At 41.6% G+C, this 22,356-nt stretch overlaps 1 protein-coding gene across 2 annotated transcripts in view; it reads left to right on the forward strand.

Moving 5' to 3' along the window:
- The window catches only part of ADCY5 (adenylate cyclase 5), a 240,927-nt gene that overhangs the window by 168,581 nt on the left and 49,990 nt on the right, over window positions 1–22,356 (forward strand). For both annotated transcript variants that reach the window (XM_064157052.1, XM_064157042.1), the window contains 4 exons: window positions 6,260–6,371; window positions 6,543–6,670; window positions 10,337–10,495; window positions 11,484–11,625. In XM_064157052.1, the coding sequence (XP_064013122.1) occupies window positions 6,260–6,371; window positions 6,543–6,670; window positions 10,337–10,495; window positions 11,484–11,625 (541 nt within the window). The remainder of the gene's footprint in view (window positions 1–6,259; window positions 6,372–6,542; window positions 6,671–10,336; window positions 10,496–11,483; window positions 11,626–22,356) is intronic.

Here is a 22,356-nt window from a genome sequence, read left to right on the forward strand (position 1 = left end):
ATGAGCACATTACAGACCAAAAAATGAGAAAGCTGAGCTCGACACTTTGGGAATTTTCTCCTCTTGTCTCTGTGTCTTAGCTGCTCCTCTTCATTTCTCCTGGGCTGCATCAAAAGATTTGTGGCCAGCAGGTCAAAGGAGGTGATTCTGCCCCTCTGCCCCTGTGAGACCTCACCTGGGGCACCTGACTCTGGAGCCCCCACCAAAGGAAGGACATGGATCTGTTGGAGAGGGTCTGGAGGAGGGCCATAAAGATGATCAGAGGGCTGGAGCACCTCTCCTGTGAGGACAGGCTGATGAGGGAGTTAGGTCTGTTCAACCTGGAGAAGAGAAGGCTCTGGGGAGACATTATAGTTGCCTTCCAGGACCTGAAGGGGGACTACAGGAAAGTTGGAGAGGGACTGTATATAAGTGATAGTACAAGGGGCAATGGTTTTAAACTATAGAAGGGTAAATTTAGATTAGACATTAGAAAGCAGTTTTTACTGTGAGGGTAGTAAGACACTGGAATGGGTTGCTCAGAGAAGCTGTGGACACCTCACCCCTGGAAGTCAGTTTAACAGAAGGCTGGATGAGCCTTTAAGCAAGCAGTCTAGTGGGAGGTGTCCCTGTCTATGACAGGGAGATTGGAACTATGTGATCTTTAAGGTCCCTTCCAACTGAAGCCATTCTATGATTTCACCTCACTCAGCCTTTACACCTATGCCAAACACTGCAGAAGGAATCTTGACATCCTGCTCAGGGATGTCTCGCAGTCTGCAGTGGGGTGGTGGTTTTGGTAGGGGCCAAGCCCAGACAGAGACTGGCATCCCACTGTCAGCAGCAACTGTGTGCCCAGCCTGCCTGGAATCAGCAGCAGCCAGTGGCACAAGGATACTCCAGTCCACATATCTGCTTTTCTTGCTCCCCTGCCTGGGGTGCCTGATCCCTAGGCAGGAGGAGAGCGTGACTGGGTCTGGAAGCTGCTGAAGCATATCTTCATCTTTATTCCCTGTCAGCATCATCAGCTACATAGGGCAAAAGGCACAAAACTGAGCTTGCCTTGTACAGCTATGAAATCGTGAGCCAGTCCTTGCTGGAAACAGGAGACGAAGTGGGAGCTTAGGAAAGTATTCACCTCTACTCTATAACACAGTTTGTGGTACTTTTCAACCAAAATTAAACAAATAATTAAAAAAAAAAATTATTAAATGAATGATAACTTCCCTTTTCTTCTCTGTCTTTCCCAGAAATAAACCATTTTTTGGTCATCTTTGAGGTCATACCCTTGTTACTGATGGACAAAAGCCAATCAGATGGTAAATCTGAAGACAGTGATGGAATGGAAAATATATCAAGAGTTCTAAAGCCATTATAGCATCATTACATGCTAAACTGTTTTTTCCACTAAGCAGTAGCCTTCCAGAATCAGGGACTGATTCTGAGGAAGGCACTGGGACCCAGGGCTGATAGTAGTTGCTGATGCCCAGGCTGCAGATTGTGGTCAATCCCTTCCAGACAACTAACAGTACTTCTAAACCACTGCCTTACTTACTCATGATATTTTGTAGCTATCATAATTATGTCATTTGACCTTTTGTTGACCAGTCATCTACTCCATATTTTGGTACAAGGAAAGCCTATTACTGGCATTGTGCTCCCCACCAGCAAGGAAATGCCTTGCCTTCTGAAGACTAACAAGTAGTTAGCTTGAGTTATGCCCTTCATCACAATCATCCATCACTACTGTCCTTTAATAAACTCATTGCTAAGAGTAGTCTGACATAAAAGACTGTAGTGTTAAGACCTAAGGGTAGTAGGGAAACTGTGTGCTTAAACTTTGAGGCTTCTACTCCAGATAGGATCCACAGACAGGACTGTGAAATTCTCCTGCAACCTCACTGCATGCATGTTGTGCATGTAAGGAGGTATAGTAGGCTTCTTTCGTAAAGAAAAGCTCCAACTAAACACAGAAGGATCATTTGCTATTTCCTGATAGTTGTTGTATGATAAATCTGAGTGTTTCCTAGTTGCTTCTGGGCTGTCTTTCAGGGACAAGGCTGAAATTAAGGCTTACTGGGGCTAATAACAACAGGAATAGAAGTAGCACAGCACAGCAACACATACACAGGTCCTTATTCCTCACTTGTGGGTCATTAGCAAGGTTGGGAGCAGTAAACCTGGCTGCTGTCCTCGCTGCTGGAGCTGCAGGGCCAGCAGGAGTGTGAGGAGGGAGCAGATTAGGCAGGAGATGTAAAATGTGATCTAGTGACTTTCAGAGCTCTGTTGAGAGCAGAGGACAGAGAGGCTTCAGGCTGGGTTCCAGTTTGCAAGGACTGTTTTCTCTGATAGTTGTGTGCTGTTCTTTCTCCAGTCTGTGCTACAGATCTGTCTTTTTGCTCTGTCTTCAGTTCCCAGATCGTTGCTCTGACCTTTGCCACCTCCCACATTGTCCTTTCCATCCCTGCTCCCATATGTCCCGGAGAGTGTCTTCTGTTAGCTCAGTGGCATAGCTCCATAGTTGCAGTGCAGGTCACACAATTGTCCCCAGCCTGTAATTGAATATGCTCAGCTGCTTCAAGACATTCCATTCATATACTACTTAGTTAGCCAAGGTGGAAGAGGGGCAAGGGGATAACTGTGCACATAGGTATATTCATGTTAATCACAAAATGTGCAGCCAACTTAATGCATAACCAGTTCTCAGTTGGCTTTCATATTAAGAAGAAAAGGTATGTTCTGGATGAAACTCCTCCCCTTCTTGCCAAGCATCATGGCCACGTTCAAGAGAGAGGAGGGAGCCGATAAAAGTAAAAGATACTTGCAAGACCTTCCTTTAGCTAAAGCCAAACTTGATTTTCCTTGACTTGACTCAAAAATTATCAGTCTGGCTTTGTTGAAATTGGTTCATACATTCCTCTTTCCTCAGACAAAACACTCATACCAGGAAGCATCTCATATAGTAAGTGTTGGCTTCCTAACAGGGCCATCAGTGTTAATTTTCCAATAGTGCTACTGACTTGCATGCAGAATGCAGTTCTGATTCCCATTGTGGGGTTTATTCTCATAATAAACATTTTTGTAGTGCTGATAGTTGCAGTTTTCTAGAGTTCAGGCAGAGCTGCACGTGGAGCTGCAACTATGCTGTCCTTGGAAGTGCAAGGCAAGAATAAAGCTGAAGGAGAGAGCTGCTGAATTTGAGCAAAGAACAATTTGCTGGTCACCCATAGAAGGTTACAAGTCTGAGAAAATGTTGTAATCAAATAGTCTCAACTTTAAAAAGCATGGGATAGTTCCACAGGTCTCTGCTGATTACTTAATTTTCCTGGTTGAAAATACTGCCACAATTTAACTAATAGAAACGTCTGATCCATTTTTCTGGCATGATAGCAATGGGAAATTAAGGGAGCAACCATCAGTCATTTACCCATGTTTATTAGGACACTATGTCAGCAGCAATTTTCTGAATCAGGCACGAGCAGAAGACTCAGGGCATCCCTGTGTGGTATTTTCAGATATACCCATTTGCTAAGTGGACATCAGAGCAGCAATTGCTCTTCAATCCTCCTGTTCTAACACATCTGTTACAACACACACACACAAACACACACAAAAAGAGTGTGAACATCTCCGTAAGTGAGGAATTTGCAATTTGCCCCATGCTGGGAGAGGAACATGCTACAAGATACATTTCATTACTGCCAGGAGAACTGGAGACATTTCTTATTTGTACATTACATGTTCATCAAATCATAGAATCAGTCAGGGTTGGAAGGGACCACAAGGATCAGCTAGTTCCAACCCCCTTGCCATGGGTAGGGACACCCTACCCTAGATCAGGCTGGCCACAGCCTCATCCAGCCTGGCCTTAAACACCTCCAGGAATGGGGCCTCAACCACCTCCCTGGGCAACCCATTCCAGCCTCTCACCACTCTCATGGTGACAAACTTCCTCCTTACGTCCAGCCTGAATCTACCTACCTCCAGTGAAGTTAATACATACTTCAGTTACTTGGTGAGCAATAGAGACATCTGAGATTTCAGTTGATTTCAAGTGTATTTCTTTGAGATGTTTACTTTCATTAGTAAATATGTAAAGTATTAATTATTTTTTTTTTCTGTGTTTCCTCAAGTGTTTCAAAAATGCCAAAGTCTATTTTGATTCGGAATTCCCTACTCTCTCACCTTGCTTCCTTTGTGTACATTTTCATTTCAGTTTGACCAACAAGGAAGTATTTAACGCAACATGTCCAGCTGATGATTTACTGGAGTTGAAATGTAAAAGGAAAACTTACAAAAGCAGGCCAGAATTGAAATGTGTTTCAGGATTTGTGAAAATATGTTTGTTGTCTTTGCTTTCTCTCTGAAAGCAAAGGAATTGCAGGGAATTCCAACTGAAAACAGCCTCTGCAATTTTCCTGAAACATGCTGGAGTGTTATTTTACACAGAAGAAATAATTCCAGAGTGCTTGTTATTTACATTTTTCATTTCTCTTCCTTTTCAAGTACAGCTTGATGCAATAATCAACTTCAAAGAAGAAATCAAGCACTTGATAAATGTTCCAATATACAAGCATAGCTTATACATTTTATATTTATTTAAATGTGCATTCATTATTTTTTTTAATCTTGGCTCTATATGCATTGTCTGGTGTTTGCTTTACTGAATAGTTTTAAATTTATCATAATGGCTGTGCTTGCAAATTAATATTTTTGGTGGTGTAATTATTAATGAAACAATATTTTTCCACTAAAAAAAAATAAGTTTATCACAACATATTAAAATTGGTTCACTTAAATGGTAGAATCATTGTTAGTGCTTCTGATTGAAAATCCTGTGCTTTCAAAACAGCCCACACTGCTTTCAGAGGGCTTTCCCAGTCCATCCTCGGATGCTGTGAGCAGTTCAGCACCCCTGTTGCAATAGCAGATGTTTGCTTCAGTTGGCAAGGGCTGTGTTTGTCATTCAGGAGACAGTTGGGTGATGCTTGCTTGCAGCCTTGCAGAGAGGAGCTCCTAGACACTGGAGGTGTGTATAGTTGGCCTCTCTTCTAGGCCATGCAGAAGAAGGAGAGACACTGGGCTTACACCAACGTGATGCACAATGGTCGATCCGTGTATTGAAGCTAAGCGTGACGCTACGTAGTGGAGTTTGGTACAGGGGCCTGTACTTCTGACAGGCTTACATAGGCAGAAATGGGCTGTCCATACGCACAGAGGCAGACCTGACCAACTACCCCCCTTAATCCCTCTTTGCAGCAGCTTAGCCACATTGCTTGTTCCCAGGACTGACCAGCCTGCCCTCCTCACACAGCTCAGAACTCCCTCAGCTTCTCTGCTAGCCTCCCAAGGCCACCCCTCTGCAGCTGTGCCTCCTTATCAGTTCAGTTACTCAATCCTGCTTACTCTCCTTATTTTCTCAGACTATTCAGTTCTGCTCAATTCTGCTCAGTCCTGTTCAAACCCTGGCAGAGGTGTATATTTTTAGTGTTGCAGAGGCCAAGCCAGTTGAAACATGTGGCAAGAATAAAAAAAATCAGTGAGGAGAAGCCAGTACAGCTGGAATATCAGTGCAGATAATCTCCAGAGAATCAAGAGCAAAAGATCCGTGGCAAGTCTTTGTCAGGACACCCAGGTGTGTTAGGATCCAGCCAGCCAGCTCTGCTGTGCCCAAGTCTTTGCCTTGGCGGTGTTCCACGCCATCACACCTGGCTTTATGTGCTTCTAGCACTGCAAGGTGCTGCCAGACACGAGGTTTGTGGAAGCAGACCACCAAAGCATGAGTGGAAGCTGTGGTAGGCAGGTTAAGATTATTCACCTGCAAGGGAAGTGTGGCTTTTTGCATCAGGTTTGAGACACAGGTGATGTTACTGAGCTGAGAGGTTGAGGAATGGGAACAAAATGCGTGTTGATTTTATAGCTGGGTTAACATGATCATTAAGTAAGAGTACTTTGTTAATGACAGCTGATAGCATTATTACGCCACCACCAACTCCCAGCACACTGTAAATTTTCTGGGCATATGGTGAGACTGGGACAGTGAAGATCTTGTGGGGTTTTCTTGATATTTTTGATCTCTGGAGGGGACGAGGCCGTGCCCCTCAAGGATTTGAGTGTAACAGGCTGTGTCATAAGGTGGTATTAGGGGTGCTCATTTCCTTGCTGCTATGGGGCTGGGACACTCCTACATGCTTCACCATCCCTGGTCTTCAACCCTTGAACACAAGTAATTATCAACAATAAATTTTGTGCCTTTCTTTTTTTTTTCTGTTTTCTTTAGCATCCTCTTTGCAGACATAGAGGGTTTCACAAGTCTGGCCTCCCAGTGCACTGCTCAGGAGCTGGTGATGACACTGAATGAGCTCTTTGCCAGATTCGATAAGCTAGCCGCTGTAAGTTTTCTACTGGAATTATTTTGTCCTGTTGCAAGAATGGCATACTGTGCTGGTTCACTGGATTGCTGTAAATATTCGTTGCCCTAAAAGGCAAACTATTGCAAGCATGAATAGAAGCAAGCTACTTCTCTCTCCTTTACTGTTTTTTTAATTGTTGTTGTTTTTTAGGAGAACCACTGTTTACGTATCAAGATCCTGGGTGATTGCTATTACTGTGTGTCTGGGTTGCCAGAAGCAAGAGCTGACCATGCTCACTGCTGTGTGGAAATGGGGATGGATATGATAGAGGCCATCTCGTAAGTACCATGTTCCCCATGGAGAATTTCAGAACACAGCAATATGAACATTCCTGATGATGGAAGAAGGCTAGTTAGCACTACCTCCTATTAAAAGACTGCTTGTTTCTAGTCCTCATCTGCACTACCTGCATTACTAATGTTCTTACCACTACTGGTCACCAAACTGGAACAAAAAGCAAACGGATTCTCTTTCTCATTAGGTCTTCTCTGCATTAGTGGCAAGGTAGCCAAACCAGGGAACTGATGCCAGCAGAAAGAGAAAACAGCTGGAACGAGAAAACAAAATGCAGTAAAGGTTTAACAGCAGAAAGACAAACACTTGAGTCTCTTGCAGCCATGTGGATATCAGAGCTCAGTCTCCTGATGAAAAAGGCAAAAGTTACTGTAATTAATGCGAGTCTCATTCCCAAAGGAGGAATTGTTCCACTGACATACAAAAATGTAAAATCAGAGGATTCATAATAACCTTATTAAATTTTGGTTACTCTTCACTTACCTGTCTTTAAGACAGCTTTTTACTCACCTTACAATTCCTCTGCTAAGGTCTATCATGTCTAGTTTAACTAATCCTTCTCTACATGTCTCTGTGCCAAAAAAAGGTCATATTCAAGACTTTCTTAGTTAAGTAATTATTGAAGAAAACTTTAAAGCTGGTCTGGCACAAAATGGGCAGATACATTTTTTCCTCTATTTCTACTTAACCTCTATCTTTATGTTGGGTTTTTTTTAATTTTAAAATCTGCTTTTCCTGTTCATAAGGTCACATTAGTAATTCTGGTTTTGTCCAGATTATTTTTGTCTTTAGAGAGTAATAAATATAAGAGCCATATCTGGTGATATTACTTGGAGGATTGTAGACAATAGCAAATACTGTTTGCATTGGACATGAGGTTTCACAGGCCAGTTCTTTCAGAAATCTGTGGTCATCTTGAGTGTATGCTGGCTTAGGTGTAAAGTTCAGTCAGTCTTGGGTGGTAGCTGAGCTGACCTTAGTATCTACACCTTCCATTCTGCAAAGTCTCTGCTTATTTTCCCTTCTACCTTTTTATTATGCAAGAGTGTCTTCTAAAGTGTCAGTGGTAGCTACACAAAAGAAGATTTCCATGCAGTTCTCATCTCATTTTGTTCAGTAAATCAATGGAGTTTCCACTTCATCTTGACAAAAGCTAGAATTTCCTACTTACTGAGCTTGATACATACATCCTTACCGTCTGAATTCCTGCAGGGACATAAAAACACACTCACACTTTTCACCCTTGTTTTCGTTACACATATAAATATTTTGAAAAGCAATGTTTTTACCCAGAAGGCCCCATTTGAAGAGCAGTACCCAGCAGCATTCCTTTGCTTGAGTGTGAATTGTCAGCACTTCCTACTTTTATTTTCCTGGTTTTAAACTCGGTTGCTGTTCACCTTTTGGGGTATGCATGAAAAATGCCAAATAAAAGGATTTCAGGTGACTAGTTTTCACTACAATTAAGTGGCAGGTGACAAAGTGTCTTGTCAAACATGAAATGCAGCAATTCCTAATTAACACCAGCCCAGAAAGTCTCACTTTCTGCTGTAGTTGGCCTGATGAAATGCAGAGATCTTGACATGTTGCAGTGTAATCCCCCACAAGGCTGAGTAACACCAGGATGTCTAGACTTCATTAATTGCAACCTACCTTACCATGAAGTAAACATGGAGCTGAAGTGCACTCATTGTTTGTTTACTAATAGCTCTTCAGCAGCCTTTAAAATTTATTTCCTACTTGATGTGTGATGAATGCATATAACAGTCTTAAGAAGTCTGAAAGGTGACTCTCTTCTCACTAGCCATGCTTCCCCCCTACCTTCTGCCCTAAGGATTAAGATAAAGGATTTCACAGTTAAGGTAACCAGTAGCTACTGAACATTTGATTGCAGGTAACAAATTGCTACTGAACATTTGATTGCAGGCTTCACCAACAGTAGGCCCTGCCTATAGGCTGATTTCATCTGTGCACAGTAACAGCAGGGAGTGTTCCACCAGATCAGAAAGATAGAATTATATTCACTGTACTGCTCATATAAATGAACTTAAAGGGAAAAAAAAAGGAAGGTAATAAAGTATTTAATTGGCCTGTAAAGGATAACCAAGCTCATTTGTTTGCTGCAAAGTCTGGAGAAAGTCACCCTCTCATCAGCAACTCTACTGGGAAATGTTCCCTGGTCTTGTGTTGTAATGTGGCTTGGCAGAGAGTACAGCAGGGTTTGTAGCACTCATGCAACATGTTCTTCCTCCCTCCCCTGTGCTGTACCCACACTGCAGCTGCTGTTATCCTTGCAAGGATTATGGCTGCAGCTGCATTTTCATTATTCCAGTTCCCATTGCTTTCCCAAGTGTTGTGATTGGAGCTCTTTCAGTCCACAAGCCTGTGACACATAACCCATATGCAGCTTCTCTTCCCTGCCAGAGAATCTCTGCTGCTTGCTAATGAAAGTAATGAAAGTCACTTCAGCAAGTAAGTAGTGAAATGTAAAATAGGGATTGCAATGAAAAAGGAACTGTAAGAGGGTAGATGTTGTTTCAACAAGAATTCATGTGTAAACAGTCTTTAAAAGGGCACTGTGAGGAGTGAACTAGCTTTCAGAATTGGTCTCTCTTTAATGATTTCATTTTCATTAGTAACTAAAGCATTAATATTAGACCTGCATTGATATGAGAAAGCTGGGAGGACTTACCTGCCCAGAGAGTGCTATCTAGAAAGGCCTAGATGAACCTGAAAACCAAAGAGATTGAAATCTGTTAGATACGAAGTAAAACTTCATGCTGCAGGGAACTGACAGCTCAAAGGAGAGATCTGTGTTATGTAGTGTAGGTGAATTTACCAGTGAATCTGGGAATGATGTGACCAGCAATAACGAGAAGCGGAGTTGTTCTGATGACCTCGTAAGACTTTATTCACATTCCTAAATATATTTTCCATGTGAACAGCTCTTGAAGTTCACTCTTGCCCTAAAAGGGCAAAACCCACAAAGTATTCCAGCAGTCATTTTGAGAGTAAGCAGAACATCCAAAACCTCATTAAAATCAGAGCTTGATCATTTGTAGCTGCCTGTTTAGAGTGACTGCAGTAGATGTGGTTCTCTGGTTTTGCTGCTCTGACTGCAGCTTTAAGCCCTATTCAAGCTTTCCAGCTGCAGTGGGGTATTTCACACACATACCATGTTTAATCTGGGGAAAAGCTGGTGCTTGGTGCCATACAGACAAATGAAGATCTCTGAAATCACTTTCTTTTTGCAGCATTACTATTACTCTTAATGAGATTGAGTGCTGGTAGGTTATGTCCAGCTTTGGTATGGAAATCAGAGCCCAGCAGTTTGTTGCTTTTACTGCCTTCAAACATTTATTTTTGCTGTATGAATTCTCAGCTTGACCATGGGTTCAGAGAACCTGGAATTACTCCAAGGGCTCCCCTTTCTGATGAGTACTCTGCTTCTCCAGCTAGGTCATCCAAGAGCAGTACAGCTGATCTGGTTTTGTTTTCTTGTCCTGCTGATACAAATGAGCAGCACTGCATGTATGTGTGAATAGTTTATGGGTCAGTATGGATTTTGGTGTTCTGGTTGCAAGTTTATGCCACCAACTACAACCATGCAGTTCTTTGTGATGTCTTTTTTCCCCCATATCTCTTTTCAGACTAGTTCGGGAGGTGACAGGAGTAAATGTTAACATGAGGGTTGGAATCCACAGTGGAAGAGTTCATTGTGGGGTCTTGGGCCTTAGGAAGTGGCAGTTTGATGTGTGGTCCAACGACGTAACTTTAGCCAACCACATGGAAGCAGGGGGCAAAGCTGGGTAAGTTGCTTCGTCAGAACTGTCTTGTGAATCCATGTGTTGGTTTGTGTCTGACATGTCACAGTGAGGTGAGGAAATGGGGCCTGGAAGTTCAGAGAGTCTGTATGTCAGCTGTAAAATAAGCCATGGCCGTGGTGTGTTAAGCACATACAAATGTTAGCCAGGGTATTCTGCTCCATGCCTACATGTCTTTGATTACAGAAAGTCTACAGGATCCCAAGATGGGAACATCTGTGGTGTAAACTGAATTCCTTCTCTATGAAGAAAAGCTGATAGATACAAAAGAAACAAGCAGCTCTATGCTCATGGTTACAGAGAGAGGTAACCATACATTAAAAATGTTGCTGGAGAGCATCCCAACTCTTGGTGGATATTGTGTGAAACATTGTTTTGGATTAGACTTTTGTTTTGAAACATTCCTGGAAGAGAATAGAATCAGTGCTTGCTTCACCACTGTGTGAACCAGCTGAAGACTGAGTTGCTGCTAAGCTGACTCTCAGATCATTTTTCTGCATGCTTTTCCATCTTTTCTCATTCTGGAAGGAAGCATGAGACTATGATACTTGATAGAATAGTGCTACAGGGTACTCATGTGCCATGATTTATGTGATACAACAAAACAGATACATGCTGCGCTATATATTACATGTCCACTGAGTAGACTTGGCCTTGTGAAGGGTCTGTGTTTTCCAAAAGATCACATCTGCTGTGTGTTAGACCAAAGTGAAGAAAAGAATGAGTGCTCTATGTCTAAGGAGATTTTTTTTTTAAATGCATGTGTAAGATGCTTAACATGAACACTTCTCAAGAAGATACCTCCTGTCCTGCTTCCTTTAAAGTAACACATCTGTGAGAGGAGTGGCAAGATTAATAAACTGGGTTGTCTGGCTTGGTTGATCCAGTACATGGATCAAACTGGACTGGAACAGGCTTTTCTAATGATGTTTTCAGAGCCTACACGAGTGGTTTGTCTTTTGTCTCGTTCAAGGCGCATCCACATAACAAAAGCAACCCTGAACTATCTGAATGGAGACTATGAGGTGGAGCTGGGCTTTGGAGGGGAGCGCAATGCTTATCTGAAAGAGCACAGTATTGAGACCTTCTTGATTGTACGGTGCAGCCAGAAACGGGTAAGACCAAAGTAATACAGATTTAGATACTTCTAAGAGCTAGATGGTCTTCAACATTCTACTCCAAGTAGTGAACAGCAGCCTTTAGAGAAGAATGAGTTGACTACCAAACCTTCAGTAAGAAAAAAATCCTCTTTCTCTCTTCTCTTTCTGAACTTCTGCATGCTTAGAAAGGAGTGTAGCCACCTTCTGCATAAGGTTTCTGCACCAAGTACTTTTGAGTTCTGTCAAATAACTGTTCTGCATTTTGAAGAATGCTATTAATACAGATATATGTTTCTTTCAATTACATTTGATACTTACATAAGGCTCTAAAGCAATAGATGAAAACCACAAAGATCTCAGACAGATTACAGAGTTGGTTTTGTCCACTAGCTCACCACATTGCCATGAACATAAAGATCAGAGCATTCTTTGTCATTACTTTTCATCCTCTCTTCCTGAAGAAATAATGTACTGATCACTGTGACAGTGGGAGGAAGTCATGCCTGCTGCTATGAAATGGGTCAGGCTGCATAAGATAAGGCTACCAGGGCATTACTAACTTGAGCTTGAGTCAAGTCAAACTCAGATGGGCTTCGCCAATACATCTTCTTTTTGTGACACAGAAAATATGTTGATATTATCTCTACTTTGTATTCTTTTAAATAACAATAGACTGTAATACTAGAAAATTACCTTTCTTATTATCCAGTTGAGCCTAGCCAATAATATTCCTCTAGGGAATTCCTGCACTACAGATGCTACTTTGCTATTCATGGTACAGGCAAGCATGGAAAGATTGGCCTGAATTGAAAAACCATTTCAAATGTTTCTGAATCTAAGACCAATTAAGCCTTCCCAGAGCTGTAAGTAGGGCCATCACAAGATTAGATTCATTAGTGACATGTTCCAAAAGCATGGTTGATTTCAGTAACACCTGGACGGAAATGCTTTGCTACCATTGCCTCATTTCCTGAGTGAGTGGAAGCTGAAATCTCCTTAATGGACATTGCATAAAATATCTCCAAGAAAATCCCTTCTCATCTGCTAAAGAGAGAAGCTGTTGTTTTGATTTCTATCTGCTCATAAAATAGATCTCATTAACAACTGTCAACCTTCAGGAGAGGATTAGAGCATTCAGTGCAAGACTATTGTTTCCTGAGTATCACTGCTTGTCAGTGGGCCAGATGATGTTTATACTTAAAACACTTCCCTTTGCTGGGTAGACTTAAGAACATAAACCAAAGTACCTTTATGGCCAGGCTTCTCCAGGTTATATAGGTTGGACTGGATAATCTTGGAGGTCTCTTCAAACCTGGCTGATTCTATGAGTCTATGACTTCTTAAATCATGTACTTACCAAGTTGTCTGCATGTTCTTGTGGAGAACTAAAAGTTTCTCTGGAGAGAAAAAGACTTGGGGTCAGGAGTTTGCTCCTTGACTGTGTAGACAATAACCTCAACAGCAGTGACACAAAGCACTTGGGACTTGACTTCCTTTTTTAACACAGGGCTGTCTTTTGACTAGGGCACAGGACAGAGGCTCAGGATACATGTGGATTCTATTCCAGACTTATATTTTGAGGAACTTGTGTCTCTGGGCCTTGATTTTCCATGGCAAAATAAAATGGGTGTCATCCCCCATCATCTTTCACTGCTTTATCAGTATTTATTGCAGCTCTGTTACACAGTGTGGCTCTTAGCTGAAGTCTCTAGGCACCAATGCTGTAATGTGCTGCATACCAGAGTAGCTCAGATCTGGGACATCCATATGACCTATGTGATTATTGTGCTAAATTGAAACTGCTACCCAAGGTCACAGGTATTAGTGTTTAGAGTTTAAAGGGCTCCTGGTTTGCCTGTACTGTTGCCACTTTCTTGCTGCCATAGCCATAGCCATTTTCTGTCCCTTTGTGAATAGTTTAAAGTTCTTTCCTTCTTTAAAAACTCATTTTCACGTAATAAAAAGAATCACAAGTGAGAAAAGCTTTCTCCAGTAGTCAGCTCAGTCAGTCTTGAATATATTGCCTGATGCTAGGCAAAGTTCTATCACTTCACTTTTTCCTTCCATTTATGCCTGATTTTAATGACTTCTTGGGATGTGTTTAGCCAGGTTTTGACATTCAGTCTGTTCCAATAATGGCTATAAAATGTTCACCTAACTTAGTAATGGGTTCCTGTGAGTCATGTCTGGGTTCCTGCTATCCATTCACCCAAGGCACAGGATTTACATTGACCTGAGAGCAATACGTAGCTGACCCAAGTAACTGCTTGCCTGAGCTGCTATTTGCTTCACAGATAGACTTTAATTATCTGAATACCTGGTCCAGCACTCCCTTGGCCATCACAACCAAACAGCATGTAGCAGCATCTGCACCGTACCCTTTCTGCTTACTGTTGCCATGGGGAGCTATAACTTTGAATTTCCTGTCTTTTTCTGTTTATTTGACTTTTTTTTCATCATGTTAATGCCATTTCTTTGGCACAGAGTAAATGGGAAGAACATTTATCTGACATTTTTGTTCCAGGATGTCAAACTAGCTCCTTCTTTAAAAAGAAGACTTTTTTCCTTCTTAAGAATACTGTGAACAGGAACCTTTTTAGTTGAGGTTTGGGGAGAAAACAGATAGATTCTGATCACTCAGTCTTGAAACAACATCCCTAAAGGTGAAAATGTAGTCCTTGTTTTCTATCTGATACGCAGGAGAGTTGCTTTCTATTGAAAGACAATAAACTTGTGAGGCTTTAAAATCCAGCCTCTTTGGGTTTCTCTCTCCTCACCTTTCCCTCCCAATCCAATTTCACCTTCCTCTTTGCCCTGTCCTATGATGTTTCTGCTACTGTGGGTGAGCATTTGCCTGTGAAGAAGGCAGTGCCTAGATACCCCAGAGCAGTGCAGAGATGACTTTATTATTGCAGTATTGTGTTACCATAGATAAAAATCTCTTTAGATCCAATGTCCCAAATTGTTTTCTTTGTGTTTGTTTTCAATTCCTTCAGCCAAGTTTTTGACAATTAAAATATAAACTTGTCTTAACTGTATGAAATACAAAGAATGGCATACCTTTACTGTACTATATACATATATATATATGTGTGTGTGTGTATATTTGTGCATGTATATATATATACACTAATTCTTGTCATAAAATTAGCAGACTCCATCATAAAGATCTGTTGAACCTTTCCCATGATTTTTTTGCTCCGATTATGCTGTGGGCTGCACTAAAACCTGCTTATTTTGATTGTCTGATATCTGCATTACCTCTCTCCCTCTCATTCTTCTTTTCTGTTAAGACAAACTGTTCTAATGTCTTCTCACAATGAAGAAGAGACAAGCACAAACTCTCACAACAAACTCTATTTTCATGATAGTCAAATGAACCCTTACCCTTTTGCACGGCTGGATTATTTAGATATCTGATATTTGTTCTATGATGAACTGATGTGAGTCCTGATAATGAAAGGAAGTTTATGGTTGTAATTCTGTACACTTGAATGTCTCAGTCCCATTTCCACTTCTTTATCAGCCCTCTAATGGTGGGTGCTAATCCTCCTTCTTTGTCTTATTTATCGAATACTGCCTCTACTTCTCTTGTTAGCAAAGTCTGTCGTTGCTACACTTGGTGGCAGATGTGATAATAATTAAATCAAATCTGCCCCTACACTGATGCTTGAGTAACTCTACTAATAATCCAGCCCAATGCTTTGTCATCCAAAATGATCTTTTAACATTTCACTTTGGAAGCTAGCTCTCTGCCCTGTGTGTCTTAGCCACTAATCTGCAACACAGCACTCTCTCAAATGCTCTGTGGGGAGAACACGACCAATAAGAGCTACTGTCCTTTTTCTTTCTGTAAGAACTCGGATGTTCTGAAGGCTGTTAATCCAAACCCAGCATTTGCTGCCCTGCAAGTGCTGTGTCATGACCTGTGACTAAATAGCATGTGCTACCAGAACTGAAATTGCAGTTTTCAGTGTTGCACAGATCTGGGAGGGAGGTCCTTCTGACCTGAGCCCATCAGACTTCAATTTTGCTTCCAGTTTAGTCATGTTTTCTCTTTATAGCCCTACATTTATGGTCTCTCTTCCCTTTTGCCTTTGCTGTGGCAGTAGCGATTATCTGAAGAGAAATAATCTGTTCTTTCATTTCTAGAGCAATGCAGATTTTTAAGTTTCTGTCATCTTCATGTGATATAGGCTGACTTACACAAGTGTGACTTCTGTCCTTATTCAGTATTGCCTTAGCAGGAAAGAAATGCAGGAGTTCTCCAAGAAGTTCTTTGCCTTTCTGCTGGTACTGACATTCTTTATTTCAAAGTGGTTTTGCAGGTAAACAGTGAATTAGCAGCTAGAATTACTAATACTATTACCCAGATCTTTACTGATTCACAAACATCTCTCTGAGGCGTCATAATGAGCTGCCCAGTGTTATTCAGTACAATGCCTTTATCCTTCCACATGGTGGTTTTGGTTTATTCTTGTTATACTTTTTTTTGTTTTCATAAATTTACCCTTCAGACTATAGCATTTCTAACACACACCTCTGTAGCTCCATAACTTTTATATCTGTCCTGCATTTTATTCAAAACTTCTTTCCCCATCATTACTGCCATCCTATCACATTCCTGCTATTAAAATCATAGGATCATAGAATCAATCAGGTTGGAAGAGACCTCCAAGATCATCCAGTCCAACCTAGCACCCAGCCCTATCCAGTCAACTAGACCATGGCACTAAGTGCCTCATCCAGGCTTTTCTTGAACACCTCCAGGGACGGTGCCTCCACCACCTCCCTGGGCAGCCCATTCCAATGGCAAATCACTCTCTCTGGCAAGAACTTCCTCCTAATCAAGAAGGTTGGAAAAGACCTGGAAGGTCATCGAGTCCAACCATCACCCAGCTACCAGGAAGACTAAACTATGTCCTGAAGCGCAATATCCACACCCTTCTTCAACTCCCTCAGGCATGGTGACTCCACCACTGCCTTGGACAATCTATTTCAAAACTTCACCACTCTCTTGCCCTTCTTTTACCCAAGCAGACCCTTGTGTGCTCTCATCTTGTGCTTCAAACCCATCCTCTTCCTCTGTGTCATTCCCATGCCCACCCACGCCCACCATTGGCAATCCCAAAGGCCACCATTGCTCCCCAAACCCTCCGTGGCCTCCCCAACCTCTTATTGTAATATCCAGAAGTCCCACTTCTTGTGCTGCCTGGGTTCCTGGGGTTTGTACAGGAGCATGGCACTTGATGGCCTTTGGCAGCTTTCTGCTTTTCTTTGAGATCCGGTGCTGCACAGCTACTTTTCTCATCGCTTCCTATCACTGATAAAAGCTTTTCTCTAAGAAGGGTAGATAAGTATGTGTTTGGAAAGGTGAGAAACGGACCTTTATCTTTTTAAACAGAATTTTAAAAGCACATTAGGTTTACAACATTGTCCTGTGTTGTCTGGAGAAACGCTTTGCTTTGAACACAAGTGGAAACAAAACGTGAGTGTCAACGGATGAGCAGTGCTGCTGACTAAACACAGCTTGCTGAGTGCACAAAGTCAGCGAACTGAAAAAAGAAATCACAACTTTTGAAATGTCTTTCAGTTGCAGTGAGCACGGGTGTGTCTTTCAACAATAGCAGGTACACAACAGTTTCAGAAAGGGTTGTTGATGGTGGCCTTAAAACAGCTCAACAAAACTTTGGCCCTAACTTCTAGAAAAACAATTCTCCTTCTTTTCTAAATAATGTCCTGGAATTTCATCCAGCTGAAGAAACAAGAGGGTCCTTGAATGCTGTGCATGTGACTCTCCTAAAATGCAATCAATCTAATGTGATGGTTCCTTAATTTAACAAATTTAATGACACCTCACCAGGGTTCCACTCACGTAGATTTATGAAAGCAATGGTTTGGAGCGTGTAGCACTGCAAGAAATGTCATTCACATGTCAGTAGGACTGCAGGAAAATTTAATATGTAGCTGCATCTGAAATGGCTGATCCATGCTTGTAATTCACTGCTTTGTTGTACTGAGTGCTCAGTATGTTGGAAAATCCTGTCATGCACTAAAGTAACAGACATTCTTGCTGTAATTGGTAACTATTAAGCAATTCCAACTATTTCTATAGTTTTGCTATAGCATTACTATAGTTTGCTGTGTGGAAACTGGTGGTGGGAACAGTATAAAACCCCTGAGAATAAGCTTTACAGTCTCTTTGTAAGTCCAGACTTTAAAAGTTCCCACAGCAGCTTTCTGGAGTTTAAATCTGATAAAAACCTCATTGCTGCTAGAAACTTTCACACCTGCTTCTGTTGTTGGCAGTACCTGCAATGGGCTGGGATGAAAGTTACCATCTCTTCTTTTTCTTTGTTCTTCTTTCCAATGTTGTTATGCATTAGCCTGTGTAGTCTTTGTCCTCAAGCTGCCACTTAGCCAGGAAGAAGGAGAGGAACTGTGATCCTTCTAATTCCAGCCTGTGTAGTCTTTGTCCTCAAGCTGCCACTTAGCCAGGAAGAAGGAGAGGAACTGTGATCCTTCTAATTCCACAGTTTCAGAGTCTGTTACCATCACCCACCGACCAAGTGATTTTTCAGAAAATAAATCAGCTCAGCTTTTGAAGATAGCAGTTTAAAAAGTAAAGGTTTTGAATAAGTATTGATATTAACAACAAAGCCTTATTGTTCAAGATGCTGTAGTAGTACAGCATGTAATGTGGGAAACTAAGAATCCACAATGCTTGTATGTATGATTTTTAATCTGATTGGAAATACTGATGAAGTGTAGTTCACAATCCAGTGGAAACCTTCTGCAGGAGGTGGGGGAAATGCTGCCAGAGTTCATGTCACCATGGAAAATTTATGATGCCTGACCTCACAGTTAGAAAGGATCTCAGAAGTATATATTTAGTTATTTGTACTGCCCTTACCTGAGCCCAGACGTGTCAATAGATGTGTATGAGGTCTTTTATTCCCTTCAAACTATACAAGTGATGCATCAGAGTCACCAGCACTAGGGGCAAGGAGAAAGATGACTTGCTGGTGAGAGAAATTAGTACATCTGCCTAGATTTTTGGCATTAAGGTTCTTCTGAGGAGAAATGTGTTGTACATATCTTTTATCATATTTTAATGTAAAGGCATTCGTAGCTTTGCTTTTGTAGGTTCCTAGACTGGCTTCAGTGTCTGTTTTTTCTTGATTGCTTTTGGTTGAAAGCCTTTCACTAAGTTGTAATCAAATGGATTGACAGTGGCACTTCTAGTACTGAAAACAACATATATTTGCTGGAAGATTGTGAAAGTGCTTCAGTTTCCTGGCCTCACATCATAGAAAAAAGAAACATAACTACGAAAAAAGATTGCATAACTGGAAAAAAACCCAAAACAATATGAAGTGTTACAAATTATGTCAGAGACCATAAAGAGCAGTGACTGCTAAAACCCAAAACCTCAAACCAGCTCAGATCTGGCCATCGATGTTGCATCACATTAGTGTATTTTTAGAAACCTTTAAAGCACAGTTCTCCTGGAGGTTATCCAGTGGCTCTGTCATGATTGCTCATGCAGAATTCAACTGGTGCCAAGTGATGGAGTCTTCAGCTCTTGCAGATGAAACAAGTGATGGAGTCTTCAGCTCTTGCAGATGAAACAAGTGATGGAGTCAATGCTGAAAAGAGATGGTGTGGGAGACACTTTCTGTCCTGGGGAGGTGCAGTGTGGGAGCACACATCCCCAGCAAACATCCCAGACAGCTGACAGCTCCTGTAGGTTTACTGCCACTGACTTTCTTTGAGGTCCTGTACTTGTCATCCTGGATGGATGGAAAAAGATCTTTACTTGGCAGCCCAGGGCAGCAGTGACCACTGCTTCTTACTGTCACAGGGCCGGTCCAGTGTCTGACACAGGGCCTCTGTTGCAAGTGACACCATGTCCCCAGCTAGTGGCCATGAAGCCTGTAGCACTACATCCCTGGGAATGTTTGGTTCCTGCCTGGTGAACTTGTGGTCTCATGGGAAATGTTGTCATTGCAGCTCTCTATTTTGCAAGACGAGATGATGGTTTCTCATGCTCGTCAATCAGGCAGCTTTTCCCAGCACTGAATTTTAGCAAGCTTTTAAAATGTCTTTTAAAAAAATAATTTAAGGCAGTGCCAGACTTGACATTTAACTCTCTGGTTACCATGGAAATAACACCAAGCATTTTGCAAACTGCTGACAGGTACAAGTCACAGTGAGTAATGGGGAATCAAAATAAATAGGTAAGGAAAGCAGACTCCAGGCAAAAAAAAAAAAAGATGTGGACCTACCTGTATTGTCATGCAACACTTGAACCAAAATCCTAGAGTTTAAATAAAAAAAAAGATGCTTTCTTTCTAAATTATCAGTGTGGGGACACTTTCTGAGTTCCGAAATAAATATCATGTCTAATGTTTTCAGTAATCTGATGGAAGCAGCAGTTCTCTCAAAAAAGCTTAATATCTCAAGAAATAAAGAGGCAAATTGCCTCTATCCCTAATGTCCAAATTTTCAAGTTCTCCACTTTGTCTCTTTCAGGCAAAGGTGTAATAATTGCTACCCCTCTGCCTTCTGAGTCAGCACAAGTAAATGGCACAGTCCTCGCTGAGCAGGTGTGCAGCGTGCTTCTTGCTGAAGAAGGTTAAAGGGTTTGATCTTGTGCAATTAAGTCCTGCCTTCCCACAGAGCACCTTCTAGGTGGAAGCCTGTCTGTCTTTTTAGTGTCTTGGTTCTAGTTTAAATTTCCAGAGACTCAGATAAATTGGATAGAACCAATAACAGTTTTATAAAGTGCCCTTCCCTCTTCCCCTTCTTTCCCGAAAGAAAGGGATTAGATGGAGAGGGAGAGAGAGAAGTAAGCACACCCAAATAAATGAATCTCATTCAATTTGGAAGTTAAAAAGAAAAGTTAAACAGTAACTTAAAAAGGTATCTGAGGTATGGAAGTTACAAAAGGTTAGGGAAGGGAAAAATAGCAAATACAAAATGTATAAATACCACCTGACTGTGATGGTGATGGCCATGTGGTGAAACAAAGAGAGACCAGGAACAGGTGATGATGGTGGTGTGCAGGGAGAGAGAGTGAAACAGAAAGTCCCCCTGCTTTTATGGGACAGGAAGGGGGAGTGAGCTAACCATCACCTGGTGGTGTTCAGACCCACTCCTGGGGAATGGTCAAGACCACCTAGGATCAGGTTCAGGGTTACTCCCCCTGGAGGGTTAACCCTATACATTTAGCTAAGGAATATATTAAAAATAAGAAAGCAACCAGCCTGGGTTTTAGCCTAGTTACATGCTGCATTTCTGTGCTCTTGTAACTGGCATTGACCTTGAATGAAACCTTTCCAACAGATCCTGTGCAAAGTTTGCAGTAAACTCCAGTTATAATCAAGACTCAATACTAGCTATAATAAAAAAATCCAAAGATTTTGGCCAAACTTCAGGAAAGTTACCTAGCATTAGGGTAGAGGAGATTGGTTTGTCTCACTCTTCAGTACCATTACCCTTAACTCAGTTAATTTCTTTGCAAGATCTACATGCTTCCACTGTCATTTCTAGGAATATACTCTTGTACCTCTGGGAAATTACTTGCATGTACATACAGAGAAGTGTCTTCTATTCAGAGAGCTTCTGGCTCCTATTCTTCAACCAGGTAGCTCCATGTGTCATTCCTCTTGCAACAACACCGGTATTTCTCATTTATTTTATTACTCATTTTCAAGACTCTCTATGTAGTATCTCATCTTGGAACTGCAATTTCTTGTCTGAAGCTATTCAATTTGAAAACAGGTATCTCCGTTTCTGAGTGCTCCCTGTGTCTACACAGCCTGTTTGTTCCTGCATGTCTCTCGTCTCCACACTACAACCAAACCTACAATAGCAGCCAAAAACATCAAGTTCACACATATTAGGCATGCTACTGGGTAGCTCATCTCTTCCAAATAACTCCTAGTCTCTGACACCAATGTCACATACGGCACACCCTCAACGACATTCCTAAACCCTAAAACATCCCTAACAACATCTCCAACCTTCCTTAGCACAGCTTTTACCGAGTCCCAGATCATCTTAGCGAAGAATGAACACACCTGGTAGTGCACCATAGCTGTAAAACACTGCTGAACTGATAGAGTCAGAATTGAGGCAATAATAGGCCAGAATATATCAAACAACTTCATTTTCCCCTGATGTTCTTATTCTGATTATCAATCAACAGGGGGAAAGAAAAAAAAACAACAAGCCAAGATCGTGCCCTACGTTAAGGTGCGCCAAGAAATCCTGTCCTGGGTTTGGGCTGATCCCTCCCCCGGGAAGAAAATTCACAACACAAACCCCCCTTCTTTTTTGAAAGTCAGGGAGAGATGAAATTATATTTTCTTATAGTATAAGTATAACAATGTAAAGAGAGATAATAACTAGAGAAGGAAGGAAGGGAAAAAACCAATACAATAACCTTAAAGGAGACGGGGGAGGGGGCAAGCGGCGGCGAAGCAGCAGAAGCAGCAGTAGCCAAAACAGCAGCCGGGGAAGATAGGCGAAGCTGAAGCAGCCGAAGCCAGCGGGAGAAGGGGGAGTACAAGCTGTGCTTCTAGACATTAAGTTCTTGATGCTCCAATGAAATTATATTAATTTATCTATTGTTGCCATTTATGTGGCCTATCCCTGGAATGTTCATCTTACCCCTATGTCTGAGCTAGAAGATCAGCTCAAACGGCCACATTACTCAAAACCAGAAAAGGAGTAAAATGG

Source organism: Pogoniulus pusillus, chromosome 2 (genome assembly GCF_015220805.1).
Source record: "Pogoniulus pusillus isolate bPogPus1 chromosome 2, bPogPus1.pri, whole genome shotgun sequence".
Classification (NCBI taxonomy): Eukaryota; Metazoa; Chordata; class Aves; order Piciformes; family Lybiidae; genus Pogoniulus; species Pogoniulus pusillus.